The 22,936-nt window shown below is 36.3% G+C and overlaps 3 protein-coding genes across 3 annotated transcripts; all 3 read left to right on the top strand.

Annotated features, from left to right (window-relative positions):
* The first annotated feature begins 624 nt into the window (after window positions 1–624).
* krtcap2 (keratinocyte associated protein 2) lies at window positions 625–4,191 on the top strand. Its single transcript, XM_051131273.1, has 5 exons — window positions 625–781; window positions 1,666–1,820; window positions 1,924–1,987; window positions 3,569–3,635; window positions 3,841–4,191. The coding sequence occupies exons 1-5, from the start codon at window positions 778–780 to the stop codon at window positions 3,956–3,958; spliced, it is 408 nt and encodes a 135-aa protein (XP_050987230.1). The 5' UTR covers window positions 625–777; the 3' UTR covers window positions 3,959–4,191.
* A 2,405-nt stretch (window positions 4,192–6,596) lies between these two features.
* s100a10b (S100 calcium binding protein A10b) lies at window positions 6,597–8,046 on the top strand. The gene is made up of 3 exons (XM_051131275.1): window positions 6,597–6,753; window positions 7,303–7,452; window positions 7,644–8,046. Exons 2-3 carry the CDS (start codon window positions 7,312–7,314, stop codon window positions 7,809–7,811), a joined length of 309 nt encoding a protein of 102 aa, XP_050987232.1. The 5' UTR covers window positions 6,597–6,753; window positions 7,303–7,311; the 3' UTR covers window positions 7,812–8,046.
* Window positions 8,047–14,586: 6,540 nt separating this feature from the next.
* Window positions 14,587–15,997, top strand: s100w (S100 calcium binding protein W). The gene is made up of 3 exons (XM_051131274.1): window positions 14,587–14,810; window positions 15,054–15,196; window positions 15,526–15,997. The coding sequence occupies exons 2-3, from the start codon at window positions 15,056–15,058 to the stop codon at window positions 15,703–15,705; spliced, it is 321 nt and encodes a 106-aa protein (XP_050987231.1). The 5' UTR covers window positions 14,587–14,810; window positions 15,054–15,055; the 3' UTR covers window positions 15,706–15,997.
* The last annotated feature ends 6,939 nt before the right edge of the window (window positions 15,998–22,936 follow it).

Raw genomic sequence — 22,936 nt, 5'->3', positions numbered from 1 at the left:
TATACTGACTTCAAGTTTTTGTTATAAAGTTACAAAAGGTTTTTATTTCAGATAAATGCTGATCTTTGGATATTTCTATTTACCAAAGAAACATGAAAAGATGTACTCAACTGTTTTTAATATTGATGATAATAATAATAATAATAATAATAATACATATAAATGTTTCCTGAACAGCAAATCAGCATATTAGAATGATTTCTGAAGGATCATGTGACACTGAAGACTGGAGTAATGATGCTGAAAATGTTGCTTTGATCACAGGAATAATTTTACATTTTAAAATATATTCAGAAAGCAGTTATTTTAAATAGCAAACATATTTCACAATATTACTGCTTTTTTGTATTTTAGATAAAATAAATGCAGGCTTGGTGAGCAGAAGAGACTTCTTTAAAAAAAAAATAATAAAAAAAACATTAAAATCTTACTGTTCAAAAACTTTTGACTGATAGTGTATATGCAAAAAAAGAAATTTTTATGTAGCAATTTTATGGGGTATTTCAAGACAATTATCTTCTAACGGTTAAAAAAAACACGGAAAAAAAACCCAGGGGCAAATATTGTCCCTTAATACAAATATTGATGCATTACGTGTGTTGTGGCTGCGTATGTGCCGCTTTTTTCTGTCCACTAGATGGAGCTCGAGGGTTTGTGAAGGGGAGTTTGCACTTGGCACCATTTTTACACGTTTGCGTCGCGTCATCTTTGCTCTGCTGGCCCTGGGATTGAAAAGAGAGGAGTTAAACCTATCTCTTTACCTTACAGCTGTCAAATATGGGTGAGTGTAGCTTTTACATGAATGATTCAGGATAAATCATCTTCTGTTTAATGCCACTGGCACTGTTCTGTCGGTTACTTTGCATGCGTGAACATGAAATAGTCCAAATAGTAATAGTAGTGGGAATGCTGAAAGTTTTTAGCTTTTAATCGCAAAATAGTTGCCTAGACCGTCATTTAAACCACTTTGAGAACATTAGCAATATGCTGAAATGTGGTTGTTTTGCGTCTTTGTGTTTGGAAAAAAAGCAGAAAACATTGTACAATCTGAATGACGTTTAGCCCACCGCTAACCCATGCTAACACATTTCATATTTACATTAGTATATTTATATTAGTATTTATAGAAAAGACGACAAGAATAACATTATCCAGTGTACGCTTATTATTTATATAATCAAACAAGGGCTAAAGCAAACAAAATTTGTAATTTCGGCTGTAGTTGCAATGTTTGTTTCCACACGGAACGTTTTGAAGAGCGTACACTGACGTGTCAAAATTCCTGCAGGTTTGCCTGCTCTGTAATCTAGCAATAATGCGATTTTGGCTATTCCGTTTGTTTATTTATGTGACTTCGTCCATGTATTTTAATGTTTCTTGTCTGTAGAACAATAGATTATCCATTTTTTTTGCTCTCGTTCCCGATTAGAATGCTTCCGTAATGAACATTTCCGTCGCGGAACCAAATGTCAACATTATCCGTCAAAAACAATACGCTTATTTTTCTTAATTCTTTCTTAATAGAATTAATTAAAATAGTTTTCAGATACGTTTAAACTTAAACTTTGTGTATAATTAACAATAATATTGTTTAAATGTTTCTTTTAAATACATAAAATAAATGAAAATTAATAGTATTTGGCCTTTTTCTCTCTGTTGTTATAGCGGTGAACACAAGCACGTCCCTGCTGTTGTCCAGTCTGCTGTCAGTGCTGGTGTTTGCAGGAATGCAGATGTTTAGCCGGCAGCTGGGCTCTTCAGAGTGGCTGACCATCCTGGGAGGCTTCCTGGGATCCGTGCTGTTTGTCTGCTCTCTTACTGTATCCTTCTGCTGTTTTGTCATGCATGCAGTCCTAGTTTGTGTAACCTCAACATTAAGTTTTGCACATCTGTGTTCTGTTAGTTCTTAACCCGCAATTACAGGCTTTCAATAATCTGGAGAACCTTGTTTTTGGCAAAGGCTTCCAAGCCAAAATCTTCCCAGAGAGTAAGTGTGAGAATATGCACTTAAACCATAAAAAAGCATAAACCTTTTGTTATACTGCTGTAGACCAATTTGGAGTAGATGTCACAGTTACATCACTTGCAGCTTTACACGCATGGTGGTCGCAGAAAAAGGCTGGTAACAAGGGGAGGGAAACGGGTAAAATCCATGGAATAAGAGTAAAAATGTATTGTTGTGTCTTTGGATGCCAGAAACAGAATGCAAATCATTTTTAAAAAACGCTGTTGTCAGAAACGCCATTTGAAACTAAACGCAGACAATTAAACGAACAGACTATGGATGAAACCTGCTATGATTATCCTATATTTAATGCATAAATTTGATTTAAACAATAGTTCTGCATAATATTCACACATACATTTCATAGGGGACATATTGTATTAGCCCTACAGTTACAGCATGAAATACTGTTTAATCCTATAACATTTTGCATAACATTTACCTATTTTATCTCACAATTGTGACTATTTTTCTCACAAATACAAGTTTATATCTTCTAGTTCGGACATTTAACTTGATTTAACTCAACAATAGTGAGTTTGACAGTTCTGAGGGGGGAAAAAAGGCAGAAGTGTGGGATGTAAACTCATGATTCTGAGTCGAGAGGAAAAGATAATGACGAGTTGATATTTCTTATCAGAATTGTGAGATATAATCTCTGAATTACGAGAATAAAGCCAGAATTCTGAAACATAAACTCAGATTCACCTTTTTTATTCTTAGATTCTGTAGCTTCCGTAGACTGCCACTTGAAAACTGTCATTTTTTGACACCCTCCACCCAAAAATCATCATCACTGTTTGCAAACATGAAATTGGTCTATTGTTTGCTGTATCCTCCTCCTCGCTTGAAGAAAGTTCATTTTAATAATGAGAACAAACATTTATAGATAATTTACTCACCCCCAAGATTTTCATGTCTGTCTTTCTTCAGTCTTAAAGAAATTGTTTTTTGAGAAAAACATTTCAGGATTTTTCTCCATAATAGTGGACTTCTATGGTGCTCCCAAGTTTGAACTTCCAAAATGCAGTTTAAACGCAGCTTCAAAGAACTTTAAACAATCCCAGCCAACGAAGAAGGGTCTTATTGGGTTTTTAGTTTTTTGATTTATTTTTTAACCTCAAATGCTTGTCTTGTCTAGCTTTGTGTGTGCTCTGTGTATTCTGGTTCATGAGTTAGGTTGTCGAAAACCTCCCATCTCATTTTCTCCTCCAACTTCAAAATTGCCCTACATTGTTGTTTTACCTTTTTTTGTAAAGGGTGTTTGATCTTCTTTGCACATTCACTTTGTAAACACTGGGTTGGTACTTCTGCAGCAATGTAGGACAATTTTGAAGTTGGAGTAGAAAATGAGACGGGAGTTTTTTTGACATACCCTAACTGTCTTGAACTGGAATACACAGAGTTCATGCAGAGCTAGACAAGACAAGCATTTAAGGTTAAAAAAAAGAGTATATAAATTGTCTTTTTTTGAGAAACTAGCAGATTGTTTTGCTAGATAAGACCCTTCTTCCTTGGCTGAAAAAACAACTTGTCTCAAAAACATTTAATCTCTCTCCTTAGTTGTCGTGTGCCTGTGCCTCTCTCTGTTCGCATCTGGTTTGGTGCATCGCGTGTGCGTGACAACATGGTAAGTGGGGCGATATTACTTATGTTTTAAAGTAATTGATTATCACAGAAATTAAGCTTCACAGAAATTAAGACTCATGCCAGTTTTTAAAAACAAACAAAATACAATTGTAGATGAGGAAACCCACTTTACCCTTATAGATTTACTGTTTAATTAACTGATATTTATTTGCTCTTTCTTTCTTTCTCTGTGCTCTCTTGTATAGCCTGATCTTCTCTGTCTTTGCGCTGTACTACATCAATAAAGTGTCAGCAGCTCTTTACCAGGCAGCACCTGCACCAACTCCCGCCAAACCCACCAGCAAGGGCAAAAGGAAGAACTGAAGTGTTTACCTCATCCATTTACTTTTGCAGTCACCCATTCAGCCTCCTTCAGCAGTGTGCTGAAACTACATAATCTAATGTGTTTGCCAACAGCAGATTTTTTTTATCCATTCCATTCACACTGAAAGATAACTAAACACATTTGATCATACCAGTCAGAAATGTGTGATTTTTGGTTCTGTTTACAAAATATTTTTGTTTAAGGGGTTTGTTATTAAAAGTTGATGAAAGAATACATGTGCCATTTTGTTTGTTTTCCTGTTGTTAGACTTCAGATGACTAAAGGTGCATTCACCTTTAAAATCTCACAGGTAGAATCCAGTCATTAAATAGGAAACAATTAGACTCCTACAAATGTGTAAAAGCTTCCCAGGCAGACTTAGACCTTTTTTTCTCACAAAATTTTGCTAATGTGACCACACCTTAACCCGTGGAGTATTTCTATTGTTCTGCGTTCTCCACCGTTTGTGTATGCTAAACTGTGTTGGCTAACTGCCTAAGGCCTCGCAGTGCATTCTGGGACTCTCAGCTGACTCAGTCCTGTTATTGACCCTGCAAAAAAAAAAAAAAATTCCAATCATTCTATTTGACCTACTCTACTAAACTGCAGATAAGAATCAAATTAGCATGGAATATATGGGCCTCTACCAGTTCAAGCTCAACCAAATATTTTTTCAATGTGTTTCAATTAAAACCAGATAGTTGTGAAACTGCTACGATCAGCTGAAATAGTTTTATCTTGTCTTGTTACTTTTCAAGCAAATGTGTTGATTTAAGAATCTTTAGAGATTTGCACTGGAAAAAAATTTACTGATGATTACATTTACAGACCACTGACAATGTGCTCTATTCAATTTATTTATTACATTTTCTTTACTTGGTCCTAAAAAGTCTTAAATGTACTGTAATAAAGCCTGATTATACATTTACAGTGTAAGTCAAAAGTTTACATACACCTTGCAGAATCTGCAAAATCTTAATTATTTTACCAAAATAAGGACTGAGGGCACACTGAGGACAACTGAGGGACTCATATTCAACTATTACAGAAGTTTCAAATGCTCACTGATACTCCAGAAGGAAAAACTATGCATTAAGAGCCGGGCAGGGATGAAAACTTTTGCACAGAATAAAGATGTGTACATTTTTCTTATTTTGCCTAAATATCTTTTTTTTTTTTTTTGCCCTTCAGAAGCTACAGAAGATACGTACATGTTCCCCAGAAGACAAAATAAGTTAAATTTACCGTGATGTTCAAATTCCAAAAGTTAATGCATCGTTTTTCCTTCTGAAGCATCAGTGAGTGTTTGAATCTTCTGTAATAGTTGCATATGAGTCCCTCAGTGTGAAAAGATGGATCTCAAAATCATACAGTCATTGTTGTAAAGGGTTCAGTTCAGATATACAAAAATGCTGAAAAACCAAATAATCTGAGGGAGAATTCAAAGAATTCTGCAAGGTGTATGTAAACTTTTGACTTCAGCTGTATGTCTTTTCTGGATGGATCAGTGCTGTAGTTTTTGGTCCTTCTTGCAGTAATTAATAGATGTTTATTAAGCCTTTTGTGGACCAAACTCCTGGGTAGGCCACTTAAAAGACCCCATCATGCCCTAGCTTGAAAAAAATGCTGAGAGAATTGTGGTTGTGAAAACCCTTCAGAGCTGTACTTGCATGGAATTCACCATGCTACTATGACAACACAATCACGCCCGGTCAAAACACTGTGTGTCATCCACCCATGACCATTCTCTCTTTTCCCCTTTTCATTCCCTCATGTCCTGCGGACAGAGATTAGTTTCCAAAGGGATACATTGAATAAATTGTCTAAGTAACTTTTCCTTTATTCTCCCTGTAGAAATATTGATTTATAGTCTTGTGGTACAATGAATGCATGAATTCTGGCAAACATTTTGTTCTCTCTCTCCTATTTGGTATGTGCACAGTAATACTGTTACCAAACACACCCGTAGGTTGTTGTTGGTGACTAAAGTACGAGAGTACATTTTCTTATATAGACTAAATGGTTAAAAGCACTTCCTGTGTGCTAGGTAGAGACATCCCCTCATGCCTACTTTGCAGATTGAAACAAGCCTTATCGCTGCCAAAAAAAGCAGCCCTACCCTTAAAAATAATGCCCTGGCAAGTATCTGTTTTAGACATCTGTCCAAAATTGTGAGCAAGACAAGTTGTGTTGTCAGACGAGAAACATTGTGAAAGCTTTGAGTCACTAACGTCTTGGAAAGGCGTGGAAAAGAGCTGTTCCTGATTGTGAAAACACATTTGTTCAACATAAACATGACTGCATTGACAGTAAAGTATAATGTTGAAATTATAGGTAAATAAATATAGAATTTGTAATAAATTCCACTGTTTTCACACATCTACTTATTTACAAGGGTGGTTTTGTCTGGTTTACTAATGTCCAGCTGGTTTCAAGTCCACTAAAATCCCCTAAATCCAGGAAACCAGAGCAACAAACGGTCATATTTGGTTGGTTTAAGGTATGTTTCTGTTCCACCAAGTTTAGGTGTGAAATTTCTCATTCAGGAATCTCTTAACAGGAGCACTGCTATGTTCATTTACATGTTACACTGTTTGGATTAAATCTCAGTCAGGGTTTTCTGTGGCCCTAAACAGTTAACATTACAGTCCTCACCCACAGACTAACCCAACCTCACACTCCTCATTCGGGCGGAGCCCCGGTATAAATTCCTGCTCTGCTTCTTGACCAGCTCTTGCACGGCACATTCAGTACATTCTTTCATCTTCAGGTGACGCTCTGCCTTTTATCAACCGTAAGTACACAAACTTTTACTGTTCAGAAACGCGTTGGTATTTGAAAAAGAGCATAGTACAACTATGTTTAACTTAGTTACCGACTGACAGCACTTTTAAAAAAGCTTTACCTTATTATATCATAAGGTATCGCAACTGAAGTGTAGGACAAACATTTTGAAATACGAAAATACGAATGTGACGTATGCGTAGATTCATGCATAAGATTCTATAGACGTCAGCGTCATTTACGTAAAAGAATCTAAACTTTACATGTAGATTAATAGATTAAAAGTCGGCTGTTCACTCTAAATAACTGCTAATGATACTTAAATAATTGAAAGAATTGCATCGGCATGTACTGTTATTAAATGGCTTAATTTTTACTGCATCTACTTGGCATGACGGTTGGTGGGTGTTACTCACAATCTGGCTTATTTCCAAGTGGAAAAATCCACTTCTGTTTCCATCTGCCCAACAGGAGGAGAACAATAGGCTGTTTGCACAATATTCAGTTTGATTAAGGGATGAGACACTTACATAAGCTAACACATTATTTCTCACTTTAGACAGTCACAATGCCGTCTGATCTGGAGAGAGCGATGGAGATGCTGATCACAGTGTTTCACCGTTATGCGAGCAAAGAAGGTGGAAGTGCATCATTAAATCGCAGGGAGCTCAAAATGCTGATGGAGGCAGAGTTGGGCACCTTTCTGAAGGTACAACATTCCATCTGTTATTGCTACACCCAGGGCGGGGCAACTCTAAACACTGGCTTGGGCCCTCAAATGATTGTTGGCCCTGCTTATACTGTATCTTTCAGATCTTTCTGAAACTTAACTATTTTTACCATCATCTGCTTCCATTTGTTCTGTTTTTAAACATGTATCTCTTGTCTTTCCTATTGTAGTCTCAGAAGGACCCTGCTACCGTAGACAGGATTATGAGGGATTTGGATAGTAATGGTGATGGAGAAGTGAATTTTGAAGAGTTTGTGTCTCTTGTGGTGGGCCTGTCCATTGCCTGCGAACAAATATACCGGTTACACATGCAGTCAAAGGGTGTCAAAAAGCAGTAAAAGATGACTGTTCTCTCATTTTGTTAATAGGTTTTGATAAACGTTTTGAAACGATTTGAGGTTGTTACAACAGTTACACTGTATGTATGTAAAGGAGGATGGTTTTTCAGTTTTGTTAAGTGGTGTTCAGTTGTACTTTAAATTCTTTGTAAGTATTAGCATTAGACACAAACAAAATCATCCACAGAAGTCCTGTAAGTTCCACCACAGAAATAAACGTTTTGTTTATATACAAGTTGTTTTTTGTCGTTCTTTGGTTCCATGCAGTTCAGGGCTGGATTTCACAACTCTTTGTAAAATTTTGAAGATATCATGTCAATTTTTTTTTTCTTCAGTGAGATTCTTGGAGACTTTTGATTGTTGTGTTATAAAGATTGTGCTTTGGAATATGTTCCAGAACTAAAATTATATTATAATGATCATTCTACAAAATAGTCTCTTTTGTCCCTTATTTGCACAAACAACTTCTAAGAAGTATGTGCATTAAATTATATTTACATAAGAACAAGGCCTTTAAAATAAAATAACTGGTCAGCCTTGTTAGTAGGCTAATAAATTTCACAATTAATTAATTAACGAAATGGCAAGCACACATTATATCAAATAGAAAGTCTGAAATTGATTTTTCTTGTAAAACATACTCAAATAATGTTTGTTTTTTAGGCCACCTGCCAGAATGTTTAAAATCTTTTAAGTTCTTTGTACATTTCTGTGTTATATTTCCTCCGTGCTCTGATGATAATCAAAAGATGTTTTCCATATGGGTCTGATTTAACAATAGCAGCTGCTTGATTTGTACAGATTAGATGAAACGTCTCATTGAACACGGTGCTGTAGAACAAACCTGCCCTTTCCCAGAAATGACTGAATCTCTAACACACTCGGATGGCATGACAAAATAAACAAAGCTCAATTTCAATTGAAACTATTACAGCAGTTCCTACCTGACGAACAACTAGACTGAAAGAAACCTCTGGTAGATTCACTGGCTCTACAGAGACTTCATAGACATTCATGAGCAGACTCTATCTCTCCACACTTCGTTTAACAACTATTGAGTCTCACTGTCTTACAGTAGTGACATCACACAGGTGTCTACCAGTCCTTACAACTAGGGAGGATAAAGATGAAGCATTGATTCTGTCTTACTGGTGAAAATGTAAGATAAAAACATTTATATGATTATCAAATCTGTACTATAAATAATATCTAAACATATATTTAAATAAATATTTTTCATCGTCTTAAAACTGGCATGTTAAACTAATAAAATATGAAAAATGAATGCTTCTGTATATAATGTTTCTGAATGCTTTCTATTTAGTAGGTTCAACTCTCATCCTGGCCTTCACTTTTAATAGCCTAAATCCACCATTTACACAACAGACATTCAGCAAACACAGATTAACTCTAAGCCAGAGACATTTTTATATATATTTATGCATTCTTGCAATCACATTCAATTGTGTGTTATCTGTGCAACATTATATTCATTATTTGTACCCTCACTGGCCCTTATGCACAAGCTGATTTTCATTGTAAATGTATGCACAAGCTTGTGTTTATTGTAAATTTACGTATTGAAATACACTTTTAGGATGCAGAGTTTAAAATATTTCCATTAAAGTTTATCAAATGACACATTTAGTTAATTTTAACATGTGCGAACCCTCCCCCCTCGCGAACCGCCAACAGTATGTGGGCGTATTTGAAATCCATGTAAACAGTAAAGTTGCCCAGCAACCATGAATGACTTTGGGGTGTGTCAACCACATGAGATCATTGCAGCAGTATTTAAATGTTTTTTTTTTTCTCTCTCTCTCTGTCTCTCTCTCTACTCCATAAGGCACATGATGTGTGTGATCTTCAGTAGATAGAAGTGTGTGATCTTCAACTACAATAAGTATACTGATATAATACTAATAATTATTATGTGTATATATATAAACTTTTCTCATATGACACAAGGGCACTTTAATTTATTTACTGTAAAAGTGAAAATAAGTGTCTAAAATGGTGGCTGTCCAATAGAGGGTGCTGGGGCGCCGCCTTCACTGAGCAGTCAGTAATAATAATAAGTAGTAGTAAATGAATATATAAATAGCACTCTATGTATACAGTCATGTGACAAAGTTAGGACACCCTATAATTTAATTGCTTGTAGATCCACTTTTAGCAGAAATAATCTGAAATAATCATATTCTGTAAGACTTTATTAGTCTCTCACATCGTTCTGGAGGAATTTTGGCCCAGTCTTCTTTACAACATTGCTCCAGTTTATTGAGGTTTGTTTATGCACAGTTCTCACCACAGTCAGGATGAGTCAGGATGAGGTCTGGACTTTGAATGAGCTATTGCAGACTCTTGATTCTTTTGTATTTCAGTCATTCTGTTGTAGATTTGCTGGTGTGCTTGAGAACATTGTCCTGTTGCATCACCCAATTTTGGCCCAACTTCAGCTGTTGGACAGAAGGGCTCAGATTTGACTCTAAAATACTTTGGTATACAGACTGTGAGGGGCCCAGATCCTGTGGCTGCAAAACTAGCCCAAAATCATCAGCCCTCCACCAGCATGCTTGGCTTTTGGTATGAGGTGTTTGTGCTGAAATGCTCTTTAGGTTTTCATCATACGTGGCACTGTGCATTATGGCCAAACACCTCGACTTTGGTTTCGTCTGTTCAAAGCACATTGTTCTAGAAGACTCATGGTTTGTTTAGATGCAACTTTGCAAACCTTAACCATGTAGCCACGTTTTTTTTAGACAGAAGAGACTAGCAACCTCTCCAAACATGCCATACTTGTCCCATATTTGTCTAATTGTACTGTTATGGATTTACATGTTGTTTGAACATAATTGTGTGTTGGCAGTGTGTGTACACATCCACCCTATAATGATGAAAATCCACCCAGTTTTTTTTTTTTTAATCCTTATAAATCATAACCCCTTTCTCAAATCAAACCATTCTCAGATTCTTAGCTGTGTGACACCACACAGACCAAGGCCGCTCCCACGATTGTTGATTGACATGGCCGTCTTACCTTAGACCTTAGACCAATGCCCGCCATTGTTTCGACACCGGAGCACGAGTAGACAAGAATGTCTCCTAAGTGATAGAGGTGTTTTGTTGTTGGATGTAACAATGAACATAGCAGTCATCACTTACTCCCGACATCTGAAGATGCAGAGGATTACTTTTGTTTTTGAAAGGAAATGCACCCCATGATCTTCCAAAGTTTGCTATGTTTGCGTGAATCATTCGTGGTCTAGCTTCACCAGAAGAAGTGAGTATAAGGGTTTTTTTTTTTAATGATCTTTGCAAATCAGCTTTTTAAAAAAATTACTAGTTAGCAAGTTCCACAGCTAAATGCAGCTAAAGTTTACAGTCTCAGAGAGAACCACTTAGTACCCCACAGAAGAGGGTGTTGTCTTACACTACTATTGAGAAGTTTTAACCATAGTACGTTATAGACTTTTCATTGAAGGAATTAGTTCACTTCCAGAACAAAAAAATCACAGACAATGTACTCACCCCGTTGTCATCCAACATGTTAATGTCTTTCTTTCTTCAATCGCAAAGAAATTATGTTTTTTGAGAAAAACATTTTAGGATTACTCTATATATATAATGGACTTCTATGGTGCCCCTGAGTTTGAACTTCCAAATGCCAATATACATTTTCAAAGGGCTCTAAACAATCCCAGATGAGGAAGAAGGGTCTTATCTAGCGGAACAATCTGTTATTTTCTAAAAAATGTACAATTTTTATACTTTTTAACCTCAAACGCTTGTCTAGCTCTACGTGTATGTCTAACTCTGTGTATTCCAGGTCAAGACAGTTAGGGTATGTCGACAAACTCCCATCTCATTTTCTCCTCCAACTTCAAAATCGTCCTACATCGCTGCAGAAATACCGACCCAGTGTTTACAAAGTGAACATGCAAAGAAGGTCAAATGCCCTTTATAAAAAAAACAAAACGGCGATGTAGGATGATTTTGAAGGTGGAGGAGAAAATAAGATGGGAGTTTTTCGACATACCCTAGCTTTCATGAACCCGGAATTCACAGAGTTCACGCAGAGCTAGGCAAGATGAGCGTTTGAGGTTAAAAAGTATATAAATTGTACATTTTTTAGAAAATAACTGATCGTTTTGCTAGATAAGACCCTTCTTTCTCGGCTGGGATGGTTTGGAGCCCTTTGAAGCTGCATTTAAACTGCATTTTGGAAATTCAAACTCCTGTTTTTCTCAGAAGATATAATTTCTTTACGACTGAAGTAAGAAAGACATGAACATCTTGGATGACAAGGGATGACAATGGTCTGATCTTGGGGTAAATATCCTGGAACATCCACCTCTGGGAGAATTGGTGTCTGCTTTGAATGTCTTCCACTTTTTTAATAAACGTACTCACTGTAGAATGATGGACTTCAAATTGTTTGGAAATTGCCATTTTACCCTTCCCAGATTGATGGCAGCATAAGATCATTGCTGATGTCTTTCCTCCTTGGCATTGTGTTACAACACACCTGAAGGCTCCACACCAGCAAACTGCCAAAACTTCTGCTTCAATAATGGTGCTCATACTTGCTTATGATCAGTTAATCAAAGGCATTTAATTAGCAGTGCCTGACTGCATGACTCCTAAATTTGTCACACATGGCTTTTCCATTTTGCCTTTATTTTTTCCAACACACAATGACACGGTGCAATATGTCATGTGCTGTTGTTCATCTGAGGTTTTATTTTCCCAATTTTAAGACCTACCAAGCACCAGATATTTTATTTATTTATTTTTTATTATGTAACAAAACATTTTTTATTATGTTTTATTATGATATGGAAAGCCAATCAGTGATTAAATTGAATAGGGTCTCCTAACTTTTTCACATGACTGCACATTGTGAATTACGAAAATAAAACATTTTTAATTTACCTTTTAAAAGCTTACAGAAACTTAAACTCAAACCTAATCCAGAACATGATAATATATTTGTTTTTATTTCAAATGCGTTTCAGATTAATATTTTTTTAACTTCAGTTAATGTTTTATTCTTTAACTTTAACTGTTTAACATTAAATCATACTGGGGTGTTTGCTGAAATTGTTGGATGTGACACAGCCCTACAGAAAATTTCCACACTGTCTGTTATATAATTATAGCTCAAGAAGGTGATCACTAGATGTCACCAGTATACCACATCACGAGTACATCAACTAACTCACATTCTCTTCCCACCACTCCTTGTTTTCTTTTTCTCATCTTGTAAACGAAGCACTACATCGTTTCGTGTTTTCCCTAACAATAGCTCCACAAATGAGACCAAACATGTCTGTGGGTTAAATTTAGACGTTTTTTTCTAAAATCCTTGTTTAGAGAACTACTGTCTCTGATAAAAAAAATCAAACATATCTTACTTTATTAGTTATGATGTTTAAATGTCATGATGTCATATAAAGTGACACCAGTGAGTTTATTTGGTGCATTTTCCTTTTCTATTTTTGGTATATTATACTTTATTGCTTATTGAGCAGAATTTGTCACGACGGCTACTCATGGCACGTATACACCTGTAAGGTGTGCGTGTGTGCATATTTGTCTAGGGGTGTGTTTGTTTGTGCACCACAGTAAAAACACCGGAGGTACATATATGCTTACTATACAGTATGAAAGAACCAACCCTAAACAAAAGAGGGATAAATAAAGCACCCTTAAAAGTACACACCCTTTTTGCTCCACAGTCAACAGATCTGTCACAGAGGTTTACTTAACATATACTGATATTCACGGTAACACTTTAGTATTGGGAACAACTGTCACTATTAACTAGTTACTTATTACTTATTAGCATGCCTATTATTAACATACCAGCTGTTTATTAGTACTTATAAAGCACCTATTCTGCACGCCCATTTTCTACATCCCTAATTCTAGCCAATACCTGAACTTAACAACTACCTAACTATTAATAAGCAGCAAATTAGGAGTTTATTAAGGCAAAATGGTTTGTTCTGAAGATAAACATATATATATTCTGTTATCATCTGTGATAAGCATATTAGGTCAAGTGAATCCAAAAGGGTGTTTATCCAGGTGTTTGCTTTTTCAAGATGTAAAACTAGATTAATATCAATATTATAACACTCACAGCTGATGAGTCAATGTCTTAGCATTTCTCTCATAAAGGAAAAGCTCAAAGGAGGTATGAATAATCCTGTTGCTGCACAACCGAGCAGTCATCAGTTTTCATGTCAAGTTGAGCAGTCATTGTCTAGTATGTGGTTTTGCACACCATTGTAGGCTTTTTTTTTTTTTTTTTTTTTTTGCATTTCATTTTGCATTTCTGCAGATAAAGCATGTAGTCTCTTTTCAAAATGAGGGCGTTTTACAAATATCAGGCATTCTTTGATGTCTGAAGACTAGATTTAGACAGGATGAGACAAGCGTGTCTCTGTTTACTCCAAATATGAAGCTTCGCTTGAAGCTTGTGATTCAAACCTCCTCAAAAACATCAGCAACAACGTCACAGCTGCACAATGAGTCTTTTATCTTTATCCTAAACGCTGAACCTGAAACATTTTTAAAAGAATGTTTAAAGCTTGGCCATTCACATCAGAAAAAAAAGGAATGCCGTGGAAATATGGCGTTTAGGGCAGACAACGCCCAGTAGAGAGAGCGAACGAGTCACTTAAATGTGACTCAGATTCCCCATGTGGTCTGACTGGGTAATCCCCTATATTTCATCCGTTTGTTTACTATAAACTAACATAACAGAGTATTTTCTTTAAAGATAAAAAGTCTAACAACAATATTAGATTTTTTGGCATGTGAGTCTTGTTAAACTGGATCGGATGTGCTATGAATCTTTTATAGAACAAGAATGATTCATTCCTGCCATTGTGTGTGCTGCGGAGTATAAAATATGTGCTTTAAAAGCAGCAGACCATTTACTCCAACAAAACATCTGCTTAACTTCTCTGCGAGCACACCAAACTTACGGTAGGTAAAAAAACAGAAAGAGAGAGAGACAAAATGAAAGTGCGAAACGCAGGAAATACAACAGAGCTACAAAAATAGAGCAGAGAAGATGTTTTTAGAAATGCAGTCCATCATTTTGTGGCTATTTTTGCAACCGATATAATTGTGTTGACTTTCTTTCTAGATGATAAATGTGCATGAAGAGGTGCAGACACTTCATGAGATGTTCTAAATGCATTCTCTTTCTTGTTTTCTTTCTCATAGACATGTCTAAGCTGGAGAAAGCCATTGTGGCCATTGTGGAGGTGTTTGAGGAGTACGCAGGGACAGATGACCAAAAAAAACAGCTCAGTAATGCTGAACTTGGACAGCTAATCAAAGCCCAGATTACCAGTCCTGAATTTAAGGTGAGAATTAAAGAAATATGCAAAGAAAAAAAGACAAAGTTGTGAGAAAGAAAGCTATTGGTTGGAGGAAGTCAACACCTCCAACATATTGCAACAAATCTACTTCCTAATTAAATGCTGTGCGGTTGTTGTGCAATGTTATTATGGCAACCTGGCATGAAAGGGGTTTACCCTAATGAGTCATACCATGCTTGCATGAGGCTCTTTCTTTTATTCATATTTCACTTGCTAACATACTTTTTAGTTCCTCCACTAGCTTTTCTTTTAGCAATACAGCTGAGTGGTATGTTAGTAATTACAGCACTGACATTCCTCCCTCTATGTCTTAGGATAAAATGGATTCGGATAATATTAAGGAGGTCATGGAAGAACTGGATAAGAACCACGATGGTGAAGTGAACTTCCGTGAATTCAGTCAGTGTATTGCTGGCCTAGCCAGGGCCTACTGGCAGAAGAAGCACGGCAAGGACAAGTGCAAAGGAAAGGGTAAGGGGTGTCAGGATAAGTGAACAAACACATCCTTACACTCCTGATTCACCAGACTCTTGCCTCCTACAAGTACCTCTCTATAGTGTGTAATAATGTTGCAAACATTTTTCTATGCTGTAAGACAGGCACAGTAAGAAAGGTCTTTTGTAATGCCATTTAGTAGTTTATGTAAACGGAAACATTTCTCAACAGAAAATGTTGTGAAAAATATTTATCCTGCCTAACGAACAATAAAAAGTACTTAGACATACATTGTGCAATACTGTAATCTAGTTTTCTGGACGCCAATAAAAAACTCTTGTCATCACTCTAGTACTTCTCACTTTTCTCACATTTTTTCACTTAATTTGTATTTATGTATGTATATGTTTAAAACAAAAAAAACATTAAGTGCATGCAATGTTTTCAAAATACCTGTACAGCACATTGCATGCTAGGCTTTAATATTTTAGGGATTTTTGTGGATATATATTTCTGGACACTTAACATGAATTCTTTTTTTTTTTTTTTTGCACTTTTTTGCAAGTATGCAAAAACTGACTTTTTGCATACTTGTTGAATGGAGCTTTAGAGCAGTTGACCTATTTGCTCAATGCAAACGTCCATGCAAATATGAATGGCTTTGTAACATTATTTGGCACTAATAGCTCTGTGTCACGCCTCTGTTTTACAGATGCTTGCACTTCTGTGAATGTGCAGTAACCATAAATAAAGTTCACAATTTACTATAAGGTATACACCTGAGGTTAAAAGTTAGTTTTAAATATTTTTACCAAAATATGAGGGATCATACAAATTTAGTACTGACCTGAATAAGATATTTCACATAAAAGACGTTTACATATAGTCCACACGAGAAAATAATCGTTGAATTTCTAAAAATGACCCTGTTCAATTCTTAATACTGTGTTGTTACCTGAATGATCCTGTTTTTTTTCCCTTGTTTGTTCTGAAAAGTTAAACTGCCTGCTAGTGTTCAGAAAAATCCTGAATACTAGAAGACAACAAATTCTTTGGTTTTTCAGCATTTTTGTGTATTTGAACCCTTTCCAACAATGACTGTATGATTTTGAGATCCATCTTTTCACAATGAGGACAACTGAGGGACTCATATGCACCTGTTACAGAAGGTTCAAATGCTCACTGATGCTCCAGACAAACAAGGGACTCATGAACAACAACAACAACAACAACAAAAAGAGGATCAGGATCATTCAGGTAACCACACAGTATTAATAATCAAGCGTATGCAAACGTTTGAACAGGGTGATTTTATAAATTCAACTATTTTCTCTTGTGGACTATATGTGAACATCTTTTATGTGAAATATCTTATTCAGGTCAGTACTAAATAAAAATAACATCCATTTTGTATGAACCCTCTCATTTTGGTAAAATAATTAACACTTTGCAGATTCTGCAAGGTGTATGTAAACTTTTGACCTCAGCTATATGTATTACCCTTTGAACAAGTCTCTTTTGTTGCTTAAACATTTGTCTAAAGAGTTTGACTTTAAATCATTAAATGCACATTAAAGTCATGCTATATTTTAATAAAATGTATTACAAACCCCAAACGTAAGTATAGAGACAATTAACTTTTCCCTAGCGTTTATGTTTTTCATAAAGGCCTAGATCAAACAGAAGTGTGCTGACAGGAGTACAGGCAGTTCTGTTTGAAGTATCTCATTTTTTATTGACTTATTCAAATTGACAGTTCTACTGCAGTCCAAAGGCAAATAACTTGCCCATTTTGATTAGGCAATCAAGCTTAATTGTTAGCAAGGATTATTGTTAATGATCAGCTGGTTATATGTCACATTCACAGACTTTAGAAAAAATGTAGGGCTGTAATAAAAAAAAAAAAAAAAAAATATTCAAATTTCTAATTTACCAGTCAAAGAGAGCAATATATCAGACTGTTGCATAATAGCAGCTTTGTACATTTTTTAGTATAGTTAAGGAGCAGGTTTGAACTTGTTTGGGCCTTCCAGTCCTAATCCTTTTCTCACATTAATGTAGTCATTAAAGTGTATATGAAGGAGGAGGCAAGGGAGGCAGTACCTCCTCAAAAAAACAAAAACAAATTGTAGTGCAAAAATACAATGATGCCTATATTATTGTATAAATAAATCACTAGTTTTTCTAAAGAAACATTGCTCAACAGCGACACCAGCAGGTACAGTTACAGCATCTCTCTCGCCTCCCCTAAGCCCATTGAGTTTTAACAGACCCCCTAAAGCATGCGGTTAGTTTGGTGGAGGGTAATCAATAATTGAGAATGAATAGGGGAAACTCCCGTGAGAAGAGGCTTGTAGGTTTGTGTGCTTTCCACATTCATGAATCAGTCTGAATAAAAGACTGTGAAAAAATAAGGAATATTTTTTGCCTTCTCATTTCAGAACACCACCGCACACCACTGATATGAGTACGGCAAGACATTAAGCAACATGTAATGCAAATGCCTATTTTATTAATTAAAAAAAAAAAAAAAAAATGAATGTAATGATTGTCAGTGTGATCACAGATGTTTGGGCCTCACTATGTGCAGAATATTAATAGATCCACCAAACGTGCTACCAGGAAGTTTTCTGCAGGGACACCTGTTTCTCTGCCGTATATATTGTTTTTCCCAGAGTGCAGTCCCAGTCCGCCGCACCTGTACAGCAGTCTACTGTAAGAGTGAACACACCCACATGTTCCTAAACACACACAAACCACACAAACAGCATCTCGATGAGGCCTGTTTACACGGAACAGATGGCCTTTGCTTGGAAGAAATCCTCTGGTGCTTGCACCCCACATGATGTAACCTGGAAAAAAGTAATAATGTGAGGGAAACTGTTTCTAATTACACTTACAGACTTATTGATTGACACATTTACTGTGTTGTGGGTGACGAGAATGAGTAGGTGTGTCTATCCTATCGACTTGTAGTCTAAAATACGCTAGATATTGTAGATCAGATATTAATGTTGTCACTAATCTCCTTACTGTAACTCAGTGTGTACCATGCAAAAGACTGTCTGAATGTTTAACATGAGAAATACACTGCCCTCCAAGCATAAATTCAGCATAAATCCTTATAATTTTTTGGTGCAAATACATTAAAGTAACTTGACGTTATCGTTGAAGACCAGCAATAATAATTTTCATTTTGATTACATAATAATGGCATCAGATATGCCCCTTTGCCAGCTGTGATGCCTGTCATGCCGATATTGTCCAAAACCCCACTTTTCTAGGGCATTTCCAAACCTTTGGAGGGCAGTGTAGATGATTTTGTGAGGTGTGCATGCAAGACTTTAAACCACATTCGAATATGGGCTGGTTGTGACTCATCTGTTGTCTATTCTGATGCATGATAACTTGCAGGGAATATTTTCCCTTGGGGGACATTTTCATAAATCAAGCCTTTAAATCATGAAATGTAGCCTACAACATTCAGAGCTCAAATGCAGTTACTGAAAATCTTTACATGCTTCTGTCCCACCCTGTCATTCTTCTTTTGTTCTGGGTTTTTTTTTTTTTTTTGCTATGTGGCATGATTTAGGTGTGGTGATGTGGTGACAGTTTCAACTGTTCAGCTTCAAGAACGAAAAAAGACAAAGACAGACAAATAGAAGCATAAAATCCAAAATGTTGAATATAGTTTGCAATACACATTTATATTCATTTAGCAAAGCAATGTACAACTGCTGCAGCAGGAGCGATTTACCCTAAAAAGATTGTAATTTGAGGAAGCATTGTAATATAAGGTTTCAGAGTTGCATTGAGAAAACTATGAGATAATACCGGTCAAACACTGACTGCAGGCTTTTGACACGAACATGGATTTGTAGAATTGAGTGGAGGTAAATGGTGCACATCCAGTGACAGTTCAAGCAGGGCTACATTAACACTAACAGACACCCCAGGGCTTTAATCTCAAAGGAGCCTGACACACCTTGTCATAGACAATGCAAAGGCCTACTGATTTCATTATCATTTTGCACAAGTAACCTGTATTCCTACTAATCCTACTAACTTTCGGGGTCCTACAAAAGTAAAAATATAGCCTACCTGAACTGAATGATGCAGTAAACTATAGAATAAAACTGCACTGTTAAAATAGTCTATCAAATGCTTCATTCTTTTGAACTGTGCCCTCTACTAACTTCTTCAATAAACATGGCAGAGCAAGGCAAAAAAAACAAAACAACTAAACATCCTGTGGAATTTTTTTAAATGGCTTGTGGTAGGTTGAGAGGTCTGTGGAGATTAATGGCTGATAAAGTTAATGCAGCCATAGCCATTATGGAGGTAAAGTGGCACGATAGGCAATGTGGTACAGAGAAAGCCACACACACTATTTTTGGGCTGTTCTCTTGATTGTGTTTGGTGTTTGACACCCTGTGCACAACAGACGCGACAAAATACAATAGAACCCATTACAATCAGTGATCTACGCGACGCAACACGACAAATCCCTGTAAACTGATGCCTCGCTCTATTTATGACTCTGTTCATGATTTGCAACGGTTGCTTAATTCCTGTTGCGTCACACCGCACCGCAACAGCTTTAGAGGCTGTCTACACTGGACGTGACAAAACGACTGTTGCAAATTATTTATGAGCTTTGTTTGAATTTAGTTTACTTTCAGGGATTTGTCATGTCGCCCATTTTGCTGCTTGATATTGCAAACTGGTCTGTTTTACCATATTGTAAAATGGATTATCTTGATTATGAACACACTGGCTGAAGGTTAGTTCACCCAAAAATGAAAATTAGCCCATTATTTACTCACCCTCAAGGCATCCTAGGTGTATATGACTTCCTTCTTTCAGATGAATGTAATTGGAGTTATATTAAAAAATGTTTTGGCTCCTTCAGACTTTAAATGGGCGGGAGTTTCTCTTCATCAGTCCAAAGCAAGTTCAAAAAGGGCATCCATCCATAATAAAAAGTGCCTCACATGGCTCCGGGGAGTGAATAAAGGCCTTTAAAGTGAGTAAAGAAAAATATCCATATTTAAAATGTAATAATCACTTTATTCTAGCTTGCGCTAACTGTTGTACACAGAAGCAGCTCCGGGCGTCGGTGTTGCATATGTACCGGTGGGTCATGTGAAAACCAACATTTGTTTACAGGAGCAAAGGAAGTAAATTTTCCAGACTTCAGCAAAGGAAAAGCAGTCTACTTTTGGCTCATAATGAAATCCTCCAACAATTTTCTTTACAAATCCTCATTTTGTCCTTTTAATTTGTGACCGTTGTTTTGTTTTGATCACTCCACTGTGCGTCCGTGTTTGTCACTTCTGAGCAGCACATGCACAATGGAAGAATAGATGCACTTTATTGGACTTGTTTTTGGACTGATAAGAGAAAAACACCCACACATTGCCATTATAAAGCTTGAAGGAGCTGGAACAATTTTTAATATGACTCTGATCGCATTCGTCTGAAAGTAGAAAGTCATATACACCAAGGTTGCCTTGAGGGTGAGTAAATAATGGGCTAATTTTCATTTTTGGGTGAACTAACCCTTTAATAGTGCAAACAGTTTTACCGTTTACTGCACGATGTTATTTTTCTTGTTATTTCCCTATACTGGCTAATGAACCGGAGGTCTCGCCCTTGAGCTTACTTCTGCATTGAAGAATAAGGTGGATAGTATTTTGTCACAAACTGTTGCATCTGGTGTAGATATAGTATAAGAGTGGTGAAACATGATCATTTAATTAGTTTGGGGTCAGATTGGACGGTGGGTTGCAGGGGAACAAAATCCATTTGAATAGCATGTTATTTAATATTCTTTATCACCATAGCGCCGAGTGGTTCTCATTGTGAAACTGTGCCGTAATGATCAGTTGACACGGTTACGGTTTCTTTTGCGTGATTCTGAAGGTAAACATTGGAGAAAATGAGAGGATGACCGCATCATAAAGGTAAAAGTTTACAATACAACAGCCTGGAATGGTTTTATGGTCATACCTGTTTCTCACCATGCTTAAAACCATTCAGCTGGAAGGGGGAAAAGTCCTTGTTTGTGAGGAAGTACTGGTTTGCTTACTAAGTAAAAAGGGCCTAACCACAAAGTCTCTATGACATTCTGGTTTAAATAGGTCTATAAATATTAAATATAAATAAATTATGAATAAAAAGAGATCCATTGGCTGTTCCGATTAAATCTGATATACAGTTGAGGTCAAAAGTTTACATACACCTTGCAGAATCTGCAAAATGTTAATTATTTTACCAAAATAAGAGGGATCATACGTAATGTTACTTTTAATAATAGCTGAATTTCTAAAAATTACCCCATTAAAAAGTTTACATACACTTGATTGTTAATACTGTTTTTTAAATCTTTCAGGTCCCACAAATTCTATGGTTTTTCAGCATTTTTGTGTATTTGAACCCTTTCCAACAATGACTGTATGATTTTGAGATCCACCTTTTCACACTGAGGACAACTGAGGGACTCGTATGCAACTATTACTGAAGGTTCAAACGCTCACTGATGGTTCAAAAAGAAAAACGATGCATTAAGAGCCAGGGGGTGTAAACTTTTGAACAGAATGAAGATGTGTACATTTTTCTTATTTTGCCTAAATATCATAGTTGTTTTTCAACTATGATCTTCAAATTCAAAAAGTTTTCACCCCCTGGCTCTTGAAGAAACACTCCACTTTTTTTGAAAATAGGCCCATTTTTCAACTCCCCCTAGAGTTAAACAGTTGAGTTTTACCGTTTTCAAATCCATTCATTCGAGATCGGCTGAATGGATCTGAAAACGGTAAAACTCAACTGTTTAACTCTAGGGGAGTTGGAAAATGGGCCTGTTTTCAAAAAAAGTGGAGGTAACAAATTCAGGTAACAAAGCATTAAGAATCAAGTGTATATAAACTTTGAACATGTTAATTTTTATAAATTCAACTATTATTTTCTGCTGTGGACCATATATAAATGTCTTGTATGTGAAATATCTTATTCAGGTTGGTGATCTTCTCTTATTTTGGTAAAATAATTAAAGGGGTCATCGGATGCCCATTTTCCACAACTTGATATGATTCTTTAGGGTCTTAATGAAAAGTCTATAATATACTTTGGTTAAAAATTCTCAATGGTAGTGTAAAACAACACCCTTTCTACCTTGTCAAAATGAGCTCTGCAAAAATCATCCCATTCTGAGGGATTATTCCTTTGAATGCAAATGAGCTCTGCTCGCCCCACCCCTCTCTTCTCTCTGTGGAGTGACAAGCCTGTTTA

This window comes from Labeo rohita, chromosome 16, assembly GCF_022985175.1.
Source record: "Labeo rohita strain BAU-BD-2019 chromosome 16, IGBB_LRoh.1.0, whole genome shotgun sequence".
In the NCBI taxonomy this organism is placed as follows: domain Eukaryota; kingdom Metazoa; phylum Chordata; class Actinopteri; order Cypriniformes; family Cyprinidae; genus Labeo; species Labeo rohita.
This window is presented reverse-complemented; position numbering and strand designations above follow the sequence as displayed.

Bases quoted from the DNA above. Each gene is read 5' to 3' on its own strand.
- krtcap2 (XM_051131273.1), top strand. The intron at 1,988-3,568 runs GTAAGTGTGAGA...CTCTCTCCTTAG, and splicing joins AGCCAAAATCTTCCCAGAGA to TTGTCGTGTGCCTGTGCCTC. The intron at 3,636-3,840 runs GTAAGTGGGGCG...TCTCTTGTATAG, and splicing joins CGCGTGTGCGTGACAACATG to CCTGATCTTCTCTGTCTTTG.
- s100a10b (XM_051131275.1), top strand. From the start codon at position 7,312: ATGCCGTCTGATCTGGAGAGAGCGATGGAGATGCTGATCACAGTGTTT. The intron at 7,453-7,643 runs GTACAACATTCC...TTCCTATTGTAG, and splicing joins AGTTGGGCACCTTTCTGAAG to TCTCAGAAGGACCCTGCTAC.
- s100w (XM_051131274.1), top strand. From the start codon at position 15,056: ATGTCTAAGCTGGAGAAAGCCATTGTGGCCATTGTGGAGGTGTTTGAG. The intron at 15,197-15,525 runs GTGAGAATTAAA...TCTATGTCTTAG, and splicing joins TTACCAGTCCTGAATTTAAG to GATAAAATGGATTCGGATAA.